General features: G+C 35.0%; 1 protein-coding gene across 3 annotated transcripts; it reads right to left on the bottom strand.

Moving 5' to 3' along the window:
• Positions 1–8,598: 8,598 nt before the first annotated feature.
• LOC130048171 (carbohydrate sulfotransferase 11-like) lies at positions 8,599–19,404 on the bottom strand. 3 transcript variants are annotated; one of them, XM_056144517.1, is made up of 5 exons: positions 19,301–19,404; positions 15,204–15,419; positions 14,559–14,686; positions 12,463–12,503; positions 8,599–12,094 (listed from the first exon to the last, which is right to left on the bottom strand). In XM_056144517.1, exons 3-5 carry the CDS (start codon positions 14,662–14,664, stop codon positions 11,156–11,158), a joined length of 1,086 nt encoding a protein of 361 aa, XP_056000492.1. In that variant the 5' UTR covers positions 14,665–14,686; positions 15,204–15,419; positions 19,301–19,404; the 3' UTR covers positions 8,599–11,155. The 3 variants fall into 3 exon arrangements, with proteins under 3 accessions (XP_056000492.1, XP_056000493.1, XP_056000494.1); XM_056144518.1 differs by having other exon boundaries at positions 19,274–19,381; XM_056144519.1 differs by lacking the exon at positions 19,301–19,404 and adding an exon at positions 15,586–16,315.
• Between the last annotated feature and the right edge of the window lie 1,474 nt (positions 19,405–20,878).

Here is a 20,878-nt window from a genome sequence, read left to right as displayed (position 1 = left end):
CATGAGACCCACATGTCTTATCAGTCACCTGAGTCATAGGCAAAAGTATAACTAGTCCCAAGGGTTACGAAATCTATCAATTTTCTTGTTCTGTCCATCTAAGCTCAATCCTTGTAATTCAGCAGCAGTATAAAACAATTTAAGATATGTTCTTTAAAAATAACGCAAATGCCCCTGAAAGTGTCCATACTAAAGAAAGACTTTACAGTTACATAATGTTAATTAACACGATATGACTTAGTTATGTACATTAGTATCATCAGAATTAAGAAGAAGCATATCAAATAATAAAGATATCAATTACTATGACCATTTGGATCCCTACCTTTGTAATAAACCCCTACAATTTTTGTAAAGGGCTACCAGCTCCGTCTGAATATCCATTCAGTTTCATCCCAATGATGCTTCATACCAAATTTGAAACGAACTGGAAGGACAGTTATCGAGAAGTTGAAAATGTTCAATTGTTAACGCACGACGGACGAGTCACGGCGACAGACGCAGATCTTGACCAATATCAATTTAGGTCACCTCAGTGACTCATGCGGGTTACCTAAAATTTCATGAACAATTTCATTGGGCGAGTATACAAGGACCAAAATGTGACTGAATTCAAATGGATTGTTTGAAATAAAAAATTCTAAAAGGGGGTAGGGATGGACATCCTCACTATGGATTTTGTTGTGTAATAGTGTTTTCAAATATAAAAGTAAAAGTCAGCCTGCATCCGGGGGATCCGCCCATGGATTTGGTCTTAAGGAAGTGGAATTCATCGTCATACTGGTTGCATAATTCCCCATTTAACACAAATGAAAATATAAATATCAGTAATATTAGGATATTTCTTTTAAATTTGATCGCCTAGCTGGGTAGCTCAGAAGCTTAAAAAATCATGTCGACTGCTGATTTGTAGATCGCGGGTTCGAGTCCAGTAGGGGTTTTAGTCTGTTGTATCAGATTACTTTCTACTAAAACTGCATTTTAGACTAAATTAAGTAAATTGAATGTTTTCAATTTCAAAACATTATTTATATATCCTCTACTTTTATCCATATGAATTTTTTATTGCGTGATATTCCCCCTTAATCTGTAAATATATAGATATACATTATTTTCAGTACAAGTACTTCTCTGGGGCACTGTATCGTGAACAACCAATCTACATGTATTTCTTACAAAAAGGCTTAACAGTATTTACATTGAAATTAGTATACAATTTAAACTAAACGTACCGTGATACACTTACATGTACATAAATCCAAAGGCTTAATTATGTGGCCTGATAATGCATTATTGAGGACAACCTCCTAAATATCATCTATATTTCTGGTCTTGCATTGGAACACAAAGGTATTTTTGCTATTAATAACACACCTGGGTGACATTGTAAATTTAAAAAAGGCGCATATTTTTTACATTGGTTTTGATTATAAACCGTATATCGAGACGATCAAGGCTCAGTGCATGAATACTTCTTATAAAAACAAGGGGCATGTTCTGATTTCGTCTTTATTTACACTAATCAGATGCATTGATTTGACAGTCACAATAGTGTATCCTTTACATAGAAGTCATTAATGGTATCCTCATCAAAGAATCGAAGAATTGAAGTCGTTTGCCAATATGGAACTAGCTTTCTAATTAAGTTCCCCACTATAAAGTCTTATAAAACAGAAGATTATGTACATGTAACTAGAGGAGATTGAAAAAAGGGTATATCATTGACTAAAGTTTTATTGCATTAACGTAGTGACACTCTCCTGTGACGTCATAAGAGTTCGCAAAGTCAATGATTTAATAAGATTTATGCATGGCAGGAACATGAATTTTGTTGGATTTTTTTTCAATAGTTATTGTAAAAACTCTTGTTAACCATAAGATATTTCAAATGTCTAAGATATATATGAATAATCAATTATATATTTCAAAATATTGAATCCAAGGGCAATATAAACTATTTTTATTAAATCATTTATCAAATCTATTATGCGATATATTTCCTTTATTTTTCACAAACATTTTGTATAGTTTTTAAAGACAGAGTTTCATGAAATTGTTGTGAATTTTATTATACCGTTTTAACCAGTTTTTGTTAAATTTTGATAATGTTTAAAGAAAATTACAATTTTCTAACGTTGATAACAGGTATATGTGTGGTAATTGAAAAACAGAAATTATTAATACCGCAACCTCCTTTTTTTAAACATTTTTATTTGTTAGTAAGATATATTATGTGAAGAATCAACAATCAATTATAAGATTGAACCTATGATTCTAGAGGGGTGGAATTTTAAATGACAACGTTTCAGCCAAGGGCAGACCACTCTAAACGCAAACATGGGCATGAACCATGCAATTTTGTGAGGATAATTTCCTCAGCCATCTCTTTACCTCTAAAATTCACAAGAACAATCTCACAATAACGTCATTCTAAATAAAAATAAAGTTGAAAGGGACGATTACATCAGCTGTATCTATGCAGCCATTATTCTAAAGCTAGCTGTCGGTGGATGCATTTTTTCAGACTCCCAAGGCGAACTTAATTAATTTCCATTGATCAACAAGTGCAAGGAAGCTCCATTGCAAAGTTGAAGAAAATCCTACAAAACGAATTACAGCTTTGCCAATACCTTATCAAACAACGAGACCTTATGTGTGCGCTCCGTCCTTGTACATTTCAGGGCCGTAAATTACATGGAGGCGGAGGAGGCAGCTGCCTCCTCCAACTTTTGAGCCAAAAAAAAATTAAAATTTAAAGTTCATTAGAATTTATGTTGTTTCCAATAACTAAGAACATGATACCTCCCTTAAAAAGCATTCCAAATCTTTCTTTTAGAATGAGTTAGTCAAGTAACATCTTAGAAGGCCCTAGAATCAAGGATTTTGCACGAAACGTGTTCAGTGTGCACAAAATGTGCTCAGCCCAGACCCCCGCCTAATTTCCTGCCTCCTCCAAATTGAAGGTTAATTTACGGCCCTGCATTTACTCATTTCAACCACTATTCCATATTTCAACCACTATTCCACAATTCAACTACTATTCAACCACTATTCCAGGGTGCCTGGTGACAATCTGTGCCCGAAGATCCCCTTACCCCTTTATCAGCCGAGATAAAAGTGGAGTTTGTCATCGATATATTTAAATGTTCCTGTAAGGTAAAATGTCACTCTGGCGTGGTAATTAAATACGATTCTCCTTACTTAATTTATCCCCTTAACTTTTATTTCAGCAGCGCGGTGTTCTAAACTGCTTCCTGCAATCTACATGTAGTTGTCTGTTTAACATTTTCATTGTTGTGCTTCTTGCCAAGATCCACTCCGTTTTCATCCAATGCCCAATTAATTTAAAAAATGTAATTATAAAGTCTGCTTTGGTATATGCTTCACAAACCACATCACCTTTCAAATATTGTATTACTGGGCATTATGTAACTGGTACTTTATGAACTTTATCGTGATGCGTACGTGATTTGCAGTACATAGTCATGTGCTCTATACACGGTATAATCTCATTATTTCTATACTGTACTCGGCGAACACTGTGTCTCAGCAACAGCCTCGTTATAAATGTCATAAAGGTGTGCATTCGAGCGAAGATCACTTTTTGACCCATATCTCGCTTACTATATAGAAAATCAACGTAATTTTTCGACATATCACTTTTTATTTATTAATCTGCGTCAGAAAACATACACTAAAGTCTTGTATTTTGACTTCATGGACACTTTAAATAATGTTTTGGCATTGTCCCTCCACTTATTTATTCTGGCTTAGTTTGTATTCCCCACACAGTTCTTGCTACATTGTGAACAAACAGCCTGACTAGCAGACAGAAGACTCTCTTCTTCATCAAGGCAGCTCTCTTACCCACGGAGTTTACACCGCTACATGTATGTCTGAATATGGACACCTCTTGTAGTCGATCTTGCTCACCAGTGAAAGTAGAGTTACGGGGATAAATGAAAACTGAATCACACACCTCTGTTGTGCGGTGATGAAAATTTAAAACACCGAAGAACCACACTGTAACTTATCACTACTTATGCTACTCAAACTATTGTAATCAAATTGGATATCAAGTCGTAGGGAGACGTTTTTGATGCGTGGACAAGGCGCCACAGACTACCCGTGTACAAGGTAGAGACTGTCGATACGTCGTGACGTTATGGTTTTGACAAAAAGTGCTGATTCTAAAGTTAGGTATAATGAGTTTCGTTTGGTGAATGAGAACGAACAATACTTCACACATTGATATTTTTACAGGGGCGGATCCAGGATTCGCGATTAGGGGGTCTCCCCTATTTAGTCAGTTTTACAATTTTCTGTCATTTTTAATAAAGTGAAATTAATAAAATGGCGCATATCTTAAGGGTTTTGGGGGGAAAACATTGCTTCTTTTTTATCGTTTACATTTTTTTCTAAACAAGAGACCACGATTTTCCTTTAATTTGAAAATGGGGGGGGGGGGGGGGGGGGGGGGGGGGGGGGGGGGGGGGGGGGCTTGAATCCCCAACTGGAGTCATGTGTTCAACTTGCATTTCTTGAAAATCGTAAGATGGAGAGTGATAAAAAAAAATTGGAAAGAGTTGTACATTTATGATGTCAGATCCTACATAAATGACAATTTTATTGACTAGAAATTAGTCTATTTTTACGATGAAATCAGAAGTTCGTCATATGTACATGTATCCCAACATATATAAACGCGAATTTAATTTCTTCCAAGCTTTAAAAAAATCTAATCTCGTTTTAAACCGTACAAGTTTACTAATTAAAGTAAACATCTCCGGTTTCAAAAGGACACATATATCTTGGCAGTGGTTCTATTTACAAGAACTTCTTTATCTCCTAGACGATCAAGGAAGTTAAATTCCACGTGTGAATGTTCAATACCAGAACAAGGACCGTGCCTTGTTTTTGTTATTTTGTTTTTGTTTAATGTAAGACAGTATTTATCCTATAGCCTGTCATTCAAATGAAATAGATTATAAACACCTTAGATTATACATGTATAACTTTGAGCCGACCTTGAAATGCCACATTATGTTTTGAAAATCAACTTGAAGTATTTATATTTGGTGCAACTTCGCAACATTTCCTGCAAGCTATGGAAAAAGATGACTTCGTGTTTTCCGACCTGACATGAAAAACACAATTTAAGCAGGTAGAAGGGGATGGTGTATTTTCCCTTTAGTTATAAAAATATTTTTGGGCGTCCCCTTTTGAAATCGTTGCAAATGGCCAACGGAACTGCTCTAAGCAAGAGAGAAAAATCTCTCCAAAGGAACGTAAAATTATATGATAAAGATATCCATACTTTAATTCGAACAATATGAATATATTAATTATAAATTAAATTTCATATCAGTTCCTATAAATCAAGGAGGTCAAAGTTCTGATGTACTGTAAAATTACTAGACTCAGCTTGGCGGCAATTAATTAATGCCGTACGAACGACCATCTCAAACTTCCCCCATAGAAAAATCATTGTTAAATGAAACAAGAGGTCCATGGGCCACAACACTCACCTGATTCACCTTGGCCCATATTTAAAGATTGTCCCTACATACTCCCATGTAAAACTGTGATCCCTATCCCCCCGAGGGGACATGATTTTTACAAATATGAATTTGTACTATGTCAGAATGCTTTGATGTAAATGTAGACTTTTTGGCACAGTGGTTCTTAAGAAAAATTTCACTATATATATGTAAAACTTCGATCCCCTATCCCCCCCCCCCGGGAGGCCGTGATGTTTACAAATTTGAATCTGCACTATGTCAGGAAGCTTTTATGTATATGATAAATAAATCAATCAATCAATTAATATGTAAATATAAACTCCCAATGATTCTTGAGAAGATTTTTAAAGATTCCCCCTACATATTTGTATGTAACACTTTGATCCCATATAGTGGCTCCACCCTACCCCCGGGATCAATGATTTTAACACACTTAAATCTGCATTATATCAAGAAGATTTCGTGTACCGGTAAATGTACATGTAAAAATCTGGCCCATGGTTCTTGAGAATAAGACTTTTAAAGATTGTCCCTATATATTCCCACATACATCTTTGATCCCCTATTGTGGTCCCATCCTACCTCCGGAGACCATGGTTTTACCAAATTTGAATCTGCACTATGTCAGGAAACTTTCATATAATTTCAGCTCTTCTGGTCCAGCTAGTGGCTCTTGAGAAGAAGATGGGGGGGGGGGGGGGGGGGGGGATGATTTTAACAAACTTGATTCTACACTATGTCAGGAAGCTTTCAAGTAAATTTCTTGAGAAGATTTTTTCCCCTATGTATTTGCATGTAAATCTTTTTATCCCCTATTTTGGCTCCACCCTAACCCCGGGGACCATGGTTTTAACAAACTTGAATATCTGCACTATATATCAGGTAGCCTTCATATAAACTTCAGCTCTTCTGGTCCAGTGGCTAAGAATATTTTTAAATGACCTCACCCTATTTTTATACTTTTGTGATTATCTCCGCTTTGAAAGGGGCAAGGCCCTTCATTTGAACAATCTTGAATTCCCTTCACCAAAGGATGTTTTGTGCCAAATTTGGTTGATATTAGCCCAGTGGTTCTGGAGAAGAAGATGAAAATGTGAAAAGTTTACGACGACGACAAACAAATTTCGATCAGAAAAGCTCACCTGAGCTAAAAAAGGATATATCTTAGGGTTTAAGAGAGCTATCTCAAAGTTAGCTTCCTGAAGATCTGTTTCAACTTTAAGATCTCTCTTTTACATCGATAAAGCGATACATGTATTTCTTTATGGTAAAGAGATTTCTTTCAAGGGTCGGACTTCTGGATATCACCTTTACAATGGAGGTCGCGTGTAACGGAAGGCGTTGGTTCACTGCTACGGACGTAAGCGCATTGCATCGGTCAAAACTGTACTAAAAGCTGCTGACGGCTTTACATGAGCGAAAATTACGGAATAAAATAATTTAAACATTACACGCTACCTTCAGAACCAAAGCGCAGGATTATTTCATAAGTCAGAATTATTACATTGCCCAGGGAACCTAAGTGCGGGATTATTTCATCACTCAGAATTATTACATTACCCAGGAAACCAAAGCTCGGGATTATTTCATCAGGCATAATTATTACATTAACCAGGGAACCAAAGCGCGGGATTATTTCATCAGTCAGAATTATTACATTACCCAGGAAACCAAAGCTCGGGATTATTTCATCAGGCATAATTATTACATTACCCAGGGAACCAAAGCGTGGGATTATTTCATCAGTCAGAATTATTACATTACCCAGGGAACCAAATCGTGGGATTATTTCATCATACAGAATTTTTACATTACCCAGGGAACCAAAGCGTGGGATTATTTCATCAATTGGGATCATTACATTACCAAGGGAACCAAAGTGCGGGGTTATTTCATCAGTCAGAATTATTACATTACCCAGGGAACCTAAGTGTGGGATTATTTCATCAGTCAGAATTATTACATTACCCAGGGAACCAAATCGTGGGATTATTTCATCAGTCAGAATCATTACATTACCCAAGGAACTAAAGTGTGGGATTATTTCATCAGTCAGAATTATTACATTACCCAAGGAACTAAAGTGTGGGATTACTTCATCAGTCAGAATCATTACATTAGCCAGGGAACCAAAGCTCATGATTATTTCATCAGTTGGGATCATTACATTAGCCAGGGAACCAAAGTGTGGGATTATTTCATCAATCAGAATTATTACATTACCCAAGGAACTAAAGCGTGGGATTATTTCATCAGTCAGAATCATTACATTACCCAAGGAACTAAAGTGTGGGATTATTTCATCAGTCAGAATCATTACATTACCCAGGGAACCAAAAAGTGGGATTATTTCATCAGTCAGAATTATTACATTAGCCAGGGAACCAAAGCGTGGGATTGTTTCATCAGTCAGAATCATTACATTACCCAGGGAACCAAAGCGTGGGATTATTTCATCAGTTGGGATCATTACATTACCAAGGGAACCAAAGTGTGGGATCATTTCATCAGTCAGAATCATTACCTTGCCCAGGGAACCAAAGTGCGGGATTATTTCATCAGTCAGAATCATTATATTACCCAGGGAACCAAAGTGTAGGATTATTTCATCGGTCAGAATTATTACATTACCCAGGGAACCAAAGCGTAGGATTATTTCATCGGTCAGGATCATTACATTACCTAAGGAACCAAAGTGCAGGATTACTCAATCAGTCAGAATCATTCAAATGTACATGTAGGGAACCATATCATAAAATCATTCCTTTAGTCAGTGTGTCATCCCAGTCTGAAGAACTAAAGAACAGCTAGCTAACCCTGAAGTCAGACTACAGGTCCCACAGAGCATGGGTTCTTAATGCAGCTCAATATAATCCTCATTCCAAAATAGATCCACTAGCTGAAAATGCACTCTGTAACATTTAACATTATAAATCATACGACAGCTCTTTTTTATTTGTGTGAGTGTGTGTGTGTCGGGGGTATCAGAGTGCTACCAGCAATTCATGGTTAACTTTTTCCTATGCACCACTCTGTCATAAACACTAAAAAAGAAAAAAAAAATGCACACAAAATTATATTTTTGTATATATCCTCAGTTTATTAATCAGTGCAAAAATAGAATTAAATTTAAGGTAACTAAGAATGATTAAAGACAGAAAAGAATCAAATGATGATAGAGAGAACAATCATGGATTTGCAACAAGGTACAGTGTATATATGGAAAAATACAAATATAAATGTATATATACTGATTGTTGTCCAGGACCATACTTTCTACTCAGTCTCACCAAAAATACAGCGAAATCTCGGACGAAGATCAACATGGGAAAACATTGTGGCACTTTAGCCAAAAATCATTTTACAAGACAATACTACAGACAAAAATAGATATTGTTGTTCATTTCGATTTCAACCACAAAAACCGTTTACCATTGAAAACTATGGCAGTGGAATCAGGATCCATACTTACATAAAATGTACAGGTAACACTGAAATAAAACAACTTCAAGAATCCATTTTATGGATTTCTCTTATTATACCAAAATCATTTGTAAAAACTAGAAAATTGATAAGTCAGAAAGGGTCCTGCGATAAATATGAAAATTGAAAAAAAGGCCTTCCTCTGCTGCAAATAATAAAATTTCCGAAAATCTTCCAAAGCAAACTTGGGTTATTACATGTACATAGAAAGTTCTGATAGACAGAGCTGTTACTGTAGGGTACCCACCATATAGCAGGACCCCTAACAAATCAAACTTATGTAAGACCATGATCTATATTATATACTGGGGGGGAAAATGGTTTAGGTGTAGATATATATGTATGTAAAAAATGGATTTTGAAATCACAATACTGTATACAAGTACATAATAACGTATAACCACGTACATTACCTTTAATATCAAAAATACCACAATTCTAGGATTTCAGAATCTCAGCTGAAATATACTTATTCATGAAATCAACAAGACAACCTGTTAGACTAGATTAATGTGTAAATACACACAGGACTTGAACATGAAATACAAAAACAAAGTGGTTATTTAATCTGATCCCACAACAAATAAGAACAAAGGACTGTGTACAATTAGCAAGTCACTTTGACCTGAAACGGCAGCAAAAATTCAACAGGCTGAATTATTTAGAGAATCAAATTAGGTCTTAAAGAGGAATGCTACACCAGAGAAATTGAATGTGGATAGAAAGTGGAAGATATGTATATCAATATTTATTTTTTTAAATAAAAAAAATGCAGTTTTAGTAGAAAATAATCCGATTTTTTTTTCAAATCCTGCTGGACTCGATCCCATGATTTACAGTTCAGCAGTTGACACGCTAACCTTCTGAGCTACTAAGCTAAGCATTTAAATCAGATAGGAATACACTATTATTGCTTATATTTATATTTTAATCCATGTTTTACAAGGAAGTCAGCCATTATGATGATGTAGCATATCTCCTTAACATCTGTATTTTCAAACACGTATATGGATCTTTGTTCAGTTGGATATACATATATGAACATTTCCAATATTTTTGCCTTTGACATCTTTACAAATTGTATAATTGTAACTACAGACATTTCCTCATGAATGCCTTGTAGTTGTAAACAATGTCCGTATGGATACAGATGTAAAATCAAGATGTGTTTGTGAAACACAAATGCCAAGGTCAGAAGGACAAATATCTTGGTACCAGTAGAAAGTTCTTGTCACAAGAAATACTCATGTGCAATATGAAAGCTCTAATGTTTACCATTTAGAAGCAATGACCAATGTCAATTTGTTTTTAAAAAGTAGGTCAAATGCCAAGGTCAAGGGTCAAAAGGTCTTGTCACAAGGAATACTCATGTGAAATATCAAAGCTCTAGCACTTACTGTTCAAAACTTATTAGCAAGGTTAAAGTTTCAGACAGATTGACAGACAGGACAAAAACAATACCCCCCCCCCACCCCCCGATCTTTGATCTCAGGGGGGGGGGGGGGGGCATAAAAAATACATATATAGTACACCTATTTTAATGACTAGGAATATTCTAACAGAAAGTAGAATGTAAATAGAAGAAATAAAATTCATTTTTGAACATGTATGAGGGTACATGAAGCATGAAGGTTCCTGCTTGCATACTTTTCATGAAGCATGGATTTCTAGTGAGGCTATTTTTACAAGTTACATATGTGCATCATTCTAATTTTGCCCAGTATATCTAAATCAGACACCATCAAAACTGCACCATACAATATTATAGGCAAATGTGTGAGGTTTTTTTTCCTTCTGATTATTGCACCTGTTCTGAAAATTACGACACGAGTGACTATACACAGTTGTATATATCATAAATGGTATTAATGTAGTGATTCGTAAAATGTTTCATATATATCATATAAAAAGAATGCAATCACATGTACCTGTCAGGCTCTGGTGGATTTCTGAGTAAATCTAGCACATTCGTAACAACACATAAACCAGATAAAGAATAAAAAATTGTTACTTTCAAAGTAAAGGGCTAAAAAATACACACACAGTCATATGTGAAAACATCATCAAAACACATGGTGGGAATTTTTCAACTTTGGCAACTTTGGCAGTTGTAAGGGACATCAAAAAGAAATCTCACTGTTACTCTGTCACTAAACATCTTCCTCAGGGGCCAAGAATTTCTCCAGGACCGCTGGGTAAGGATAGTCAAACAAACGATAATCGGTATGATAGATCTTCCATAACTTCCCCAGGAGATCTTTTGGAATCGTACTGTAGAAGGACTCCAGCTGGTCCTTGGTCTTGGATTTTCGGTACGTAGCATTTCTTCTTGGAAATGCTATCAACTGGTCAATTTTCAAATCTTTTAGGACAAAGTTGACGTCTTCGTCGATGGTCTCGTATTTCCCCACAAAGTCATACTGGACATGACATGGATGACAGAGGGCAGAATAATGCGCCCAGTGCTCATTATAGCCTTCATTCTCTATCGTGTTTGGATGCGTAATGTATTTGACAAATTCCAGGAAGGTGACGTCATTACCCAGAATTTCTTGCGATCCATTATATCCATTTCGAAACCTGCGTATAATTCTTCGTCCAAACCTCTTATGAAAGTAGGGACTTTTTTCAGTAAATTTGTTCCGATAAGCAGACAATAACCTTTCCAGCGGCTCCCTTACAAATATCAACTTTTTGTATGTTCTAAGAATCTCTGGCACTTCTTCCTCTGGGTAAGAATCTAAATATTTCAGATGTTTATCCAATTTCATGTGAACATCCCCACTTTTCAGAGCCAACGGATTTGTGCTGTTCATCTTACCTGTGAGGATCAAGAAGACGCGCTTCATGTTGGTGCACGCCACCTTAGGAATGTAGCAGTATAACACCTTATACTGGTCATTGACAATGATGTGACCCAGTTTTTTGGCAGGCACATTCTTCTTTACGAGTTTGGCTTCTTGCGCTTTTTCACATTTTTTCCGTAGATTGTACAAACGCTCTTTCCTGAGGTACTCGAAATCTTTCTCACCCATCTCCTTGAGAAGAGATCCAAGAGGCTGATCATTGCGACTGTAAATACCAGTTTTCTAACAGGAAATAAAAAATATGATATTATAACCCACAATGTTGTTATAAAACAAAACCTATAGTTCATGTACATCATGCATATACTACAACAGCTCAAGAGTTAACATTTTACTCCATTTCAATTTAATTTGAATAATGTAAAAAAAAAAAAAAAAAAAGTTTATAGCAGTTTTCATTTATTATAATACCGTCCTACACAGCAACATATTCTGCTAATAACAATAAGTACTATAATACTATTGGTTCTGGATAAGTCAAAATTAAAATATGACATCAGCGGACTAAGAACGTTGATCTGAAAAGTTCAGTTGAGCTAAAATGACAGTTTTCAAATTGTCAGGACGAAGTTTAAATGATGAATTCTCACCTTCCTTAGAAAGTCCTTCCTTGCAACCAGTTTTGATTTACCTGATAATATACATGGGAAAAAATGCATGAAATGTTTTCCATACTGTTATATTTTCTTTTATGGAGATTGCTAATTCCATGGATTTCAATAGTGATTTAAGCATTTTAGATCATTGCTAGAAAATGGTGTTTGTTAACAATATAGTGACACCCCCAAACCCCTCCTGATTCTGTGCCAAAATTATATCACAGATAAAATATATACAAACTTAAGGGTCATACATGTACAATATACAGTTGTAAATATAATTCTTGTTAAAGCAGATGTCAAAAGATTACGAAAAGTCAAATAAATATAATCCCACTCTGAATCCTAGTGGTGGTGTAGCCTTTCATCTTGACTATAACTGTCCTAACAGGACATATACCCCCTGCAGGACACATTGGATGTCGGAAATACACATATAGTGAATTTGCACTCAATGAAGAATAAATGGTTTTTAAGATATGCATGCACTCTGGACAATGACAACATAACACAACAACACCCTTAAAATGGGAAAAAAATATCCAGAACTTCCTTTAATTTTAACAATCTTCATAAAAATGTTTGAATCAAATCTGTTTATTGGATTTTAAGATAACCTGAAAAAAAGAGAGAAGAAAATACATTAATAATTTACTTTAACATTTAATATGTTAAAAAATATCAATAAAAAGTTTGAATCAAATCTATTCATGCCTTGGACAATGACAACACTCACTCAAAAGGAAGAAAAAAATCTATAATTTTCTATAATATTGAAATAAAACTCCATCAAAATAGCAGGTGCACAACTTCCTTATTCATATAAGATATAAAGTTTTAAACAAATATTTTTCTCAGTGTTATACTCTGGAGATATCATGTCTACAGACAGATGGACGGACAGACAGGCGGACAAGGTGATTCCAGTATACCCCCTCCCTAAACTTCATTTGCAAGGGTGTATAACAACTGTGCCAGTCATGATACGTCAAATTCTCTCAGACTTGGGAAGTATATTATGTAAATGTAAGCTTATATGCTCTTCAATGATCATTATAACTGACAGTTCTTATATCATCTTTCCCTCTTTTCTATCATCATCATTCATAATTTTAACACCATCTTGTTCAAACATGCAATGATTATTTACTTTTTATATAGTGACTTAAATGAATCAATTCCTTTTGATAAGTTTATTTGTGGAGATTCAAGGGTCAAGGTCAATGGATTCACTTGACCTTGATACTAGTTTGTAGGTCCCACCATCTTCTCAATAATGCAATGTTTATTAAGTCTCCCAGACGAAGTTTGGAGACTTATTCTTTTTGCTTGGTTCTTATCATTCTTATTCAGAATTGTATATATATTGCTCGAAGTCCCTTTCGAGAATTTTTCACTCATATGGAGACATCAAGATTGTCGGTGAAGGGCTGCAAAATTCAGACCTATGCTTGGCACTTACGGTCTTTGAGCAGGGAGAGATATCTATTATGCCACACCTGGAGTGACACTGGACCTCTGTATTTACAATCCCATTCGAAGGACCGCCCCATTAAATCACCTCTTATGACAAGGAAGGGGTACTGAGGACCTATTCTAATCTGGACCCCAATGGGAAATCTTAGTCAGAATTCAAAGCATGACACACTGGTATGTATCATGGGAAAGTTGAGCATACTTCAGTATCCTTTTTTCTTTGTTAAGATGAGGATTTGTAGCATAGAATCGAAAACACAGACCTAAATCAAATGTTCCCACATGGATCAAATAAACCCTGCAGAAAATTTCCCTCATTTGCAAACTCATTGTCATTTATGGGGAAATTCTATAGAGGGACAGTTTTTTCCCCAGGGCAAAGTTGGATCTGATCTCTTTCTTCCTAGCAGGCTGTCTAACCTGGGCCTATTTGAAAATGGAAAGGAATGTAACCCATTTCCATCCCTCCAGAGGGGAGGGAGAAACTGAGAAGGTGTGTAGGGAGCAGGGTATGCAAAAACATGGGTAAAACAGGTCCCATGCCAAGACAGATATGATTATTCTTACTATCATTTATGTTCCACTTTTATGTAACTCTCAATTGAACATACTTGATTGTCCGATGGGATTGCTCCACATGGAATACAGGAAGAGAACAGCGATGGAAACAAATGCAGTGAGCACAAAGTTTCTCAGCTTCTTCATCCTTACTCTCATTGGTCAACACCTTGTCTTACCACTATCAATGGAAATAAATAACAATAGATCAAATTCAACAACATGACCAGTCACACAAACACATATAAACTATAAAATGTCAAATATAACATCTTTATCTATTCTCTCCATCAGAATCAGTGAACAGATCCAAGTAGAATATGATGTTTTATTACATCACTGTTGGTGAGAGGAAATTTAAAGTGTTAATTTGTTTCCCATCACTGATGTCAATCGACCTCAAGCAAACCATTCAATCTAATACAATTTATCAATTGGTCAAATGCTGTCTAATGTCTCATACTGATTGTTAGACTGTTCTTGGCACACTGATTTTGACTATGGATTACTTCTTTTACCTGATCAAGATATAGGGCTTACTCCTCCTAGGCACCTGATCCCACCTATGGTTTATCCAGGGGTCCATGTTTGCCCAACTCTCTATTTTGTATTTCTTATATTTAGGAGTTATGAGATTATTCACTGTTCGTTATCTTCACCTTTCATACATGTATTAACAGGGTTGGATTGTAAAATACCTTCTGAACAACTAAATTCTTTTTTCTTCACTGGAATAACACCATGGCCATGGTCTGTCTTCTCATGCTATCAGAGACTCGGACCTCCTACTAATGAACGGTGCTGTTAAAGCCGTCAGCATGTGAAGCTTTATTCGTGGATGTAATGATGATGGTAATGGTGAGGCTCATGCTTTACTTCCTACATCAGCACTGTCTGCCTATCACTACCGAAAACTGGAAGAAAAAAAAAAAACAAATACATTGTTTTAGGTTAGAGTCTAAAATAGTGTTTATCACTGTTTTGGAGAAGACGAGGAAAATGTGAAAAGTTTACAGACGATATATCTCTCTCTCTCTCTATTATTCCTGTGATGAGAAACACAAATGAAGTATGTCATACCATCATCCATGAATTGAAACTATTCACAGATGTTTTTCTGCTTTGCTGATTTGGTTAATCTTTCTCTCTTGTCCAAATGAATAATTTTCTTGGCCTTTTGTTCCTTCGATATAGTTCAAAGAGTGATTAAATATCATTCTAAAATGGACCCTGTCTCTTAAATTCCCTTTACAACATAATTCCATTTGCTACACCTTGGACCTTCATTAACCTTTATAACAAAATTCCATTCGGTACACCTCGGGCCTTCATTAACCTTTACCAAACTCATCATGATGCCGAGATATATAACAGCGTTACTAAAATGAGGAACTTAAGTTATTACTATTATTTACATCCTTGGATGTTTTGATGATTAAATAATTGCTTAGTGGACACATTGTCTGACTGCTTCTTTTGTATTATTATCAGACCAACACCAAAATTACAGGACTTTCCAACCACCCTCTAGAATGATTGTCATATTATAGAACATTCTTTTGATCTGACACTTTACAAACAACGAAATATAATAGTGGAATATTGTTTGACAATCAAATTTATGATGAAAAATAAAATTGTTTAGACTTTTATGTAGGCTGACCCATGTTTTGAAGTTATGCCACATTTGGGAAATATATACATACAATACAGTCCATGTGTTAGCTGAGTTATGTGGTAGCAATATAACCCCAAAAAGGTGTATACAGTGTAACCCATGTTTGGAAAGTTATACACAACATATTTACATTTATCTTTACAAATTGTAATAATAACCATTTCCTCCCAAGTGTGCTGCAGTTGTGAATGACCAGTGATCTGTGCATAAATCTTGATACTAAGTAGATAAGTACATCTAGTTTGATCAGATGGATGGGAATTCAGAGAGAAATGATGAAAGAAGTAAATATAAAAAATAAATTTTCATTTTGGTATGAAATGTTACACTTCAGGCCTGCACGTTTTTCATGAAGTATGCCAGCATGAAGTGTCACAGTTCATACCCTCATGTATTTTGAAAAATCAGCTTTATCAGGTTGGGAACACGTACCTCCCCTATCGCAAGGTATTCTCACTAAAATGTGGTTAACCCTCTTTCAGTGATTTGTTTTGAAAATGGTTAATATCATGGGACCAATGTTATATATAACCCTTATTTTCAGACTTTAAACAAATCCTCCACATAATCTATCGGAAATGCGTAAAAAACACATATCTGCCATGTAAGGGGTTAACGAGTCCCAAGTTACATGTAAAATCAAAGCATTCCAAATCTTATTGTTTCAAACTAATAGCTCGATTGTCACAGGTAAAAATGAAACTATATCTAAGGAAAAAGTCTTACTCTTGTTATCCCCCTTTAGAGAATAAATCTTTTGCTTCTTCTCAGATTTTTAAATATGCAGTTGACGTTATCCGATTTGGTAAAAAAAATTTTTTGGTGGTATCGCTTCAAGGGTAAGTTTTGTCTACCCATCGTATTGATATCACTGTTTCATTTGTCAATGCAGTACGACTTCATATCATTCCTGTCATTTGGAATATCTCAAGTGTCTAGTACATTTCCTTCTGATTACTTGGAAAAATTTAAAACACTACACATTTTTCATTTCAAAATTTTATGCGTCTGTTGAGATGAACACTTATTGAAATCATGCATCCTGAGCAAATTTAATGCATAATTTACGCAGGACGCACGCCAGTATTAATCACTCCTCTTTAGGAAGAAAAAAAAATGTATAACACAAAATATAAATAATAAAATATAAATAAACACCATAAACAGGTGTTTTGATTGAAAATAATTACAAATTCTGTGGATAAGTCTAACACACACTCAATATGGCATGAATTGCCTCTATAAAATCGATAAGTAAACACAATCAAGAAATTTCATATCAACGTTGCTATGTTAGAGAGATTAAGGAGGCTGAAATCCAATGCAAATCATGTTTTGGTGTATATATCTGTGACAGCATCAGACATCTTAGAACTTTTTCTTCTTTTTCAAGTAAAACACAAATATATGTATACTTATCACCAGAGAGGGATAATCATGTTTTTTTTCAAGAAGATCTCACTGTAGGGGAAGTGTTCCCAAACTGTTAAAAAGTGTTCATTTTTTGGGAAAGTTATAGAAAGCAAAGCCCACTCACAGCTTAAAGCTCTCCCTATAGGTAACATGTACATACATTTTTCAAAGGAAATTAGAGAAAACTGATGAAAAATTAAACAATAACTATCAAACTTGAATATTTATGGTCCAAATGGCGTAGATTTGAATGCAATCAGGCATATTTAAACTATGGATTCCCGGTGAAGTTCCACAGCAAAAGTAATAATATCATTCAATCATCTTGATTGTCTTACACCTATTAAACTTGAGTCATTCAGCACTGAACATTTAAAATATAGTTGACAAGTTTGAACTCTGAAGCTAATAGCTGGTGAAAACGAATCTGACCTGCCTAAAAGGATGATCAACACCACTTTAAAATTTAAATATTGTGATGGTGACCACAAGTAGATATATTTTAAAAGGTAAGTTACTATAAACCCCAAGATGGACTGCAACAGATGACGGGATGTGTAGAATCCAACGTAATGAAGAAAATTTGCATATAAATGGTGTAGGGTTAACGACAGCAACCTAATCCTATAGTAAATGATATATGTATTACAAAACAGAACAATATTCTGGCATTCCGACTAGAAAAACTTTTTAGCATTATCACGGTTAATACCAAAGTCTTGAGAATTTGAACAGGTTGGGAACACTTCCCCTATAGCGAGATATTCTCGCTAAAACGCGATTATCCCTCTTTAGCGAGAAATAAACATTACCATAAACAGGTGTTTTGACGTAAATAATGGCAAATCCTGTGCAACACTGAATATTAAAGTGCAACAAACACTCAACATGATGTGAATTGTTTCTATGAAATTGACAACATAGTCAAGAAATTTCATATCAAAGTTGCTGAGTAAGAGGGAAGCAGTCTGAAATCCAATACACATCGTGAGTGTTTTTGTTTTGATTAATATATTTGCAGAAGTATCAGACATTTTAGCACTTTTTCTTCTTTTCATATGAAACACGAAGAGATGTACTCCACGGGTGTTTTTCTCGGTTGTACGTGATATATTTACTCTCGCTAGAGAGGGATAATCGCATTTTAGCGAGAATATCTCATTGTAGGAGAAGTGTTCCCAACCTGCTGAAGCAAGTAACTAAAAATTTAAAGGCAGTCTGTTAGGTCCCTTTAATCCTAACATACTATATACACAAGTTTGCTAAGATTGTATCAAAACTCTGTGCTGACTTCAGGATATTTTTTGTTTTGTTATGTTATGGATGCGATATAGATACCAATGCCGATACTTTTTGCTTCGCTCTCAAACACGGTCACATTGTAAGACATGTAGTATAACCCACGTTTGGGAAGTTGATCAATGTAGTTGGACTGTTGCGTGTTGTGATGTCTTTTTACAGCTATTGTATACTGTAGTTCTGATATTCCAACAAATATTATTCTGGTTTCTGTCAAACGCGTACGTGTCGAGTTTTCCGAGTCTTTTCATCACATTCATGTAATCATGTTGACAAGCTGCTCTTGAAAACTTAGCATAATAATCTTTGCAACAGAAAAGAAACAAACCTCAGTATCCATGATAATTACAGGTTTAGACAGACAGAAGAATTGCTTACTTGCTAAGTAACAAGTTGGTAACTTACTGAAGTCAAGCTAGCGGACAAAAACTTCGCCTATAAGCTTGCGGCCAGAAAGGATTGGCAAGTTTAAGGATCCGGAAGTTTACGGTGCACACTAAACTTAGAGTGAGATCCGTCGTGTGAATTTATTCCCGGGAGCTACTTTCAACTACAGATGACTAAAAAAAAATTGTACATGCCATTGCAAATAAATGTAGAAAAGAAGAATTTAAAAAAAAGAATTTAAAATTTAATTCCCTTTCCCAATACTTTTTTTTCTTCAAAAGATGGCTTTGAAATTTTAAATGCAATGCATATTATAGGGCTGATATAGATACATGTACATGTAAGTATGTTAGTGAGTATGTAATAATCAGAGACATATATTTGTCTCTGAAATAATCGAGAAGACACAATCTTGGAAATCGGGCCTAAAAACAATCAGCAAATATTCAACAATATAGCGTTGTTTTTACAGATCACTGCTCTAAAATTATTATTCAGGTGATGGGTTTGTCAGATTTTTTTTTTTTTTGTGTTTTTTTTTTGTTTTTTGTTTTTTTTGTTTTTGTTTTGTTTTGTTTTTTGTTGCTGCTCAGGGCTGATATCTGTCTGACCAAATGGAGGGAGTGACCCCTACACCCCCTCTAGATCCACCACTATGAATCGTAAAAAGAACGTTAATAATATTAAAAAAGCCATCAGTCATCTGCTGGAAAAGACGTGATATATAGCCTAAGACTCTTATGCAACTTCATAAACTGTAAACTTACATTTAAGTATTTTTGTCGTTATTAATGCTAATTATTTATTCAAATCTTAAACCGCTCGACTGCAACATACACAATTTACTTTTTTACACGTGCATCGTTGTACACATGTACAGGCGCTTCGATGTGGCAGCAGCTACTCTCTGCCTGATACCCTCCACCGTTGTCAGAATTTGAACACTTTTAAAAAACATTTAAAAACACGTCTTTTTAGACTTGCATATTATTAGTAGCATAGGTGGTTAAATCGTTATGGCTTCTTTACCATCATTTTAACATGATTTTTTTCAAGTGTATATAATTGTATATTTATTTCAACTATTGTATTTTATATCATTTGATTAAATTGTACGGCGTAGAACTTTTTTCATGCACATCATGTTTTAGATTTTAGTAATTTTACTTTACATTATTGATATTTTGCTAGCATTGTTTTGATAGTATCTGTCTTAATGCTATTATAATTTCCTTTTGCTACTTTTATAACATGTTGTATCATTTTTATTCTTTGCAGCGCTTTAGAGTGATTATTTATAGTTATATAGGACGCTATATAAATAAATATCATTATTATATTATCATTATTAATATGTTGACGGTGCCACCGTTTGGGCAAGCGCAACTTCATGTATGTACATATTTTGTAAGGTCCATGCTTTGATCAGGCCAAATACTCATTACATGAATTTTCTCCCAGGGTTTTATATCAAAAATCATTAAAACATGTATGTACATGGATGTGATTGATATATTTTTATGCTATATATACATTTTATTTCTGCTGTCTTCACTGTGACTTGCTTAACCTTTGATGCATGACCTGTTCTGAACT

This window comes from Ostrea edulis, chromosome 7 (assembly GCF_947568905.1).
Source record: "Ostrea edulis chromosome 7, xbOstEdul1.1, whole genome shotgun sequence".
NCBI lineage: Eukaryota > Metazoa > Mollusca > Bivalvia > Ostreida > Ostreidae > Ostrea > Ostrea edulis.
The sequence above is the reverse complement of the archived record's forward strand: the minus strand, read 5'-3'. Positions and strand labels throughout refer to the sequence as shown.